Source organism: Aquila chrysaetos, chromosome 1 (assembly GCF_900496995.4).
Source record: "Aquila chrysaetos chrysaetos chromosome 1, bAquChr1.4, whole genome shotgun sequence".
Classification (NCBI taxonomy): Eukaryota; Metazoa; Chordata; class Aves; order Accipitriformes; family Accipitridae; genus Aquila; species Aquila chrysaetos.
Window position 1 is genome coordinate 21836549 of NC_044004.1, and position 2715 is coordinate 21839263.

At 57.8% G+C, this 2715-nt stretch overlaps 1 protein-coding gene across 1 annotated transcript; it reads right to left on the reverse strand.

Annotated features, from left to right (window-relative positions):
* Window positions 1-1461: 1461 nt before the first annotated feature.
* On the reverse strand, window positions 1462-2458 carry LOC121233265 (proline-rich proteoglycan 2-like). Its single transcript, XM_041123187.1, has 2 exons — window positions 2042-2458; window positions 1462-1936 (listed from the first exon to the last, which is right to left on the reverse strand). Exons 1-2 carry the CDS (start codon window positions 2125-2127, stop codon window positions 1462-1464), a joined length of 561 nt encoding a protein of 186 aa, XP_040979121.1. The 5' UTR covers window positions 2128-2458.
* Between the last annotated feature and the right edge of the window lie 257 nt (window positions 2459-2715).

Below are 2715 nucleotides of genomic sequence, written 5' to 3' on the forward strand. Positions count from 1 at the left end.
TCCACCCACACTGGCCTGTCCGTTATCCAGGTGAGCTTCAAGGGGCGGCAGACGGCAGTGGCCTTCATTAAAAATCCGTGGAAAGGTGACAACCCCAACGATGTAGGCAACAGCACCCAAGAATGGCTGTTGGGACCGTTGCCACCATCGGGTTGCACCACGCCACCCTGTCAGAGTCTGCAGCAGTTGTAGTCTGGGCAAGAGTGATTTTCACTGGGGCCTTACTCATCCTCGACTCCTGCGCTCCCCCCACCCCTACCAATTGACCTCGTACTGTGGTGGGCCACTCTGGGGGCCAGACATGAGCTGGAATCACGGTAACATCTGCTCCCGTATCTAACAGGGCCAGCAGACTAATGTGGGGTGGAAAAAGGGGTAGTCCCACCTCTAGAACGATCACCCTTTCTGGACGGGTTTTCATGCCCATGGTCAATGCTATTTGGGCAGTAGGAGGAACTGTAGGAACCGTTGTTCCAGTGCCCTGTTCCTGACCCTCCCCTTTGGCGGTCAGTTCCACGGGAGCACTGTTTGATCCTGGGTTGTTGTCGCTGGGCCCTGTACAAAAAACGAAGGGGAGTCCCCATTGTTTTGCACACCACGGAGCCCCCTGCTGGGCCCCGGTGCGGCATTCTCGAGCTCTGTGCCCGAGCTAGCCACATTTCCAACAACGGAGGTTGCCCGCCCCCACCTCCTGGGCCGACCCTCCGGGTTTGGTTGCGCAATTCCTCGCTATATGGCCTCTACCCCTGCATTGGTGACAAGCGCCTGCACCCACCTGCAAAACTTGTTGCAAGGCCGCCCACTGGCAAATGAGAGAGAAGCGCTGCGGTCTGTGGGTTAGCTTGAGCCCTAGCACATTCAACCACAATCGCCAATTTAGCCGCCTCCGGGAGGTTTGCAGCCTGCACAGCAAGCTGAAGCCGATCTAAAAAGGCAGTAAACCTCTCGGCAATCCCCTGCCGAACTTTCCCCCAAGGGGGGTCCGCTCTATCCATGGCCGCGACACACCTAAGTGCAGCCAAGGCAGTTGTTGCGACTGCCGTAAAGTCATGTCCGCGCATGCCCTGTGCCTGTGCCTGAGGCGTTGCAAACTGTCCTTCTCCCATGAGCTGCTCTATGGTCACCCCTGCCAGGTGATGACCAGGAGCCTGAGCGTCGGGCACTACCTTGAAGCATTGAGCCCGCCACTCCTCCTTGAACAACAACAGCAATGACGGGGGCAATACCCCTCTCATTAGCTGCATCACATCAAAAGGCACAACAGGTGTTGAGAGCAGACATTCAAACAAAGTGAGCGCCTGCGAAGAATTCACTCCATGCGCCTGCACAGTACTCACGAGCTCCTGAACAGTTTTTTATATCAAAAGGTGTCCACTCGTACCCTCCCCTCGCTGCTGCCTGAATAGGGAGAACGACCGGTTGAAACTGAACCCCTGAGAGGCAACATCCTTTGGCCACCAGTCACCAGTCTGTGCCCCTCTGGGTGTCCCCTTCCTCGCCATCCCCCGCCCCCAGCGTCGGAGGCATCAACGGCACCGCACGCTCGGCATTCTGTATAGCCCCCTCAAGCCTCCCCAACAAGCCCTGCAGTCTCTGCAAGGCGTCCTGCCCCCCTTCTGTCTGTACCTGTGGCGCAGGTCTCAGTGGCCTCCGTACTGCATCATCTGCCTTCCCCTCGTCAGAACTATCGGAACCGACCTGAGGTGGCACCTCACGCCACCTCCGGAAGGACCCAGACGAGGGTTTAATCTTCTCCGGCAAGGGTGCAGGTAGTGGCTCAGCAGGCGTAGGCTCGGGTAAAGGTTCAGGAGGCTCAGTCCGCTCTCCCGGCAAGGGCGCCTGATTTTCCCCACAGGGAGGCGCCTTCCTCCCCCCCATAGCTTCCAGCCCCTGCTGCCTCCCAGTTATCGCCTCCGTGGGTGGCCGTTCCTCCCACTCTCTCAATTGGCGGTATAAATCGCCCTTGACATCCATGCCTGGGACCCAGTCCAAAAGGCATTCTTCCAACTCCCTCTGAACCACCTGCCGCAACTACTCCCATGGATACTGTGGGGGGGGCGCATCAGGTCCTGCTGGTGCCGCCCCTACAGGAAAAACCTCAGTCTCCGCAGCACCCTCCGTGCTCATGTCCTCAATCAAAGACAGACCACTCTGTGAGCCCCGCTCCACGGTCGTCCACTCCGTCTGAGTCTGACTCACTGTCCCCGAGGGCACTGTCTCCCACTGTTCCCGAGGCGGCTCTTCATCCGCAGACAGAGCAGCTCACACCGCCAACCAGCACGCCTTAGCCTCCTGTACCGCCGCGACCACCTTCTCTACCTTTCCCCAACTCTGCAATCATTCAGCAGCTCCATGCTCGCTTGCGAGTGCAGATTGGAGCAAGGACTCCCGAATCTCTCCCCACTTGGGGGGGCTCAAAACTTTGCTAGGAGACCCAATGTCTCCCCAGTGCAGCAACCATTGGATGCATTCGCCAGTGGGCACCCACCTCATCGGCCAACGCCTTTAATACCTTAATCACTTGCGCAAGATCCATCGTCGCCTGTGCGACCGATCATGTCGGGGTCACCACTATGTAGCGTGGCTACATATCAAGGTGCCGCGATTAGATCACTGGTCGGCCTGGACCAGGGAAGAGACAGATAACACACACAGTGTGAGTGTCAACTTCCTCTTTTATTGTGCAGTTAATTCCTTTTATACTAACAACGGTAG

What these genes read in the sequence shown, in the direction of transcription:
- LOC121233265 (XM_041123187.1), bottom strand. Translation starts at nt 2,127, where the DNA reads ATGAGCACGGAGGGTGCTGCGGAGACTGAGGTTTTTCCTGTAGGGGCG. An exon ending in GCGCCCCCCCCACAGTATCC is followed by an intron (nt 1,937 to 2,041) that starts ATGGGAGTAGTT and finishes CCAATTGAGAGA; the next exon opens with GTGGGAGGAACGGCCACCCA.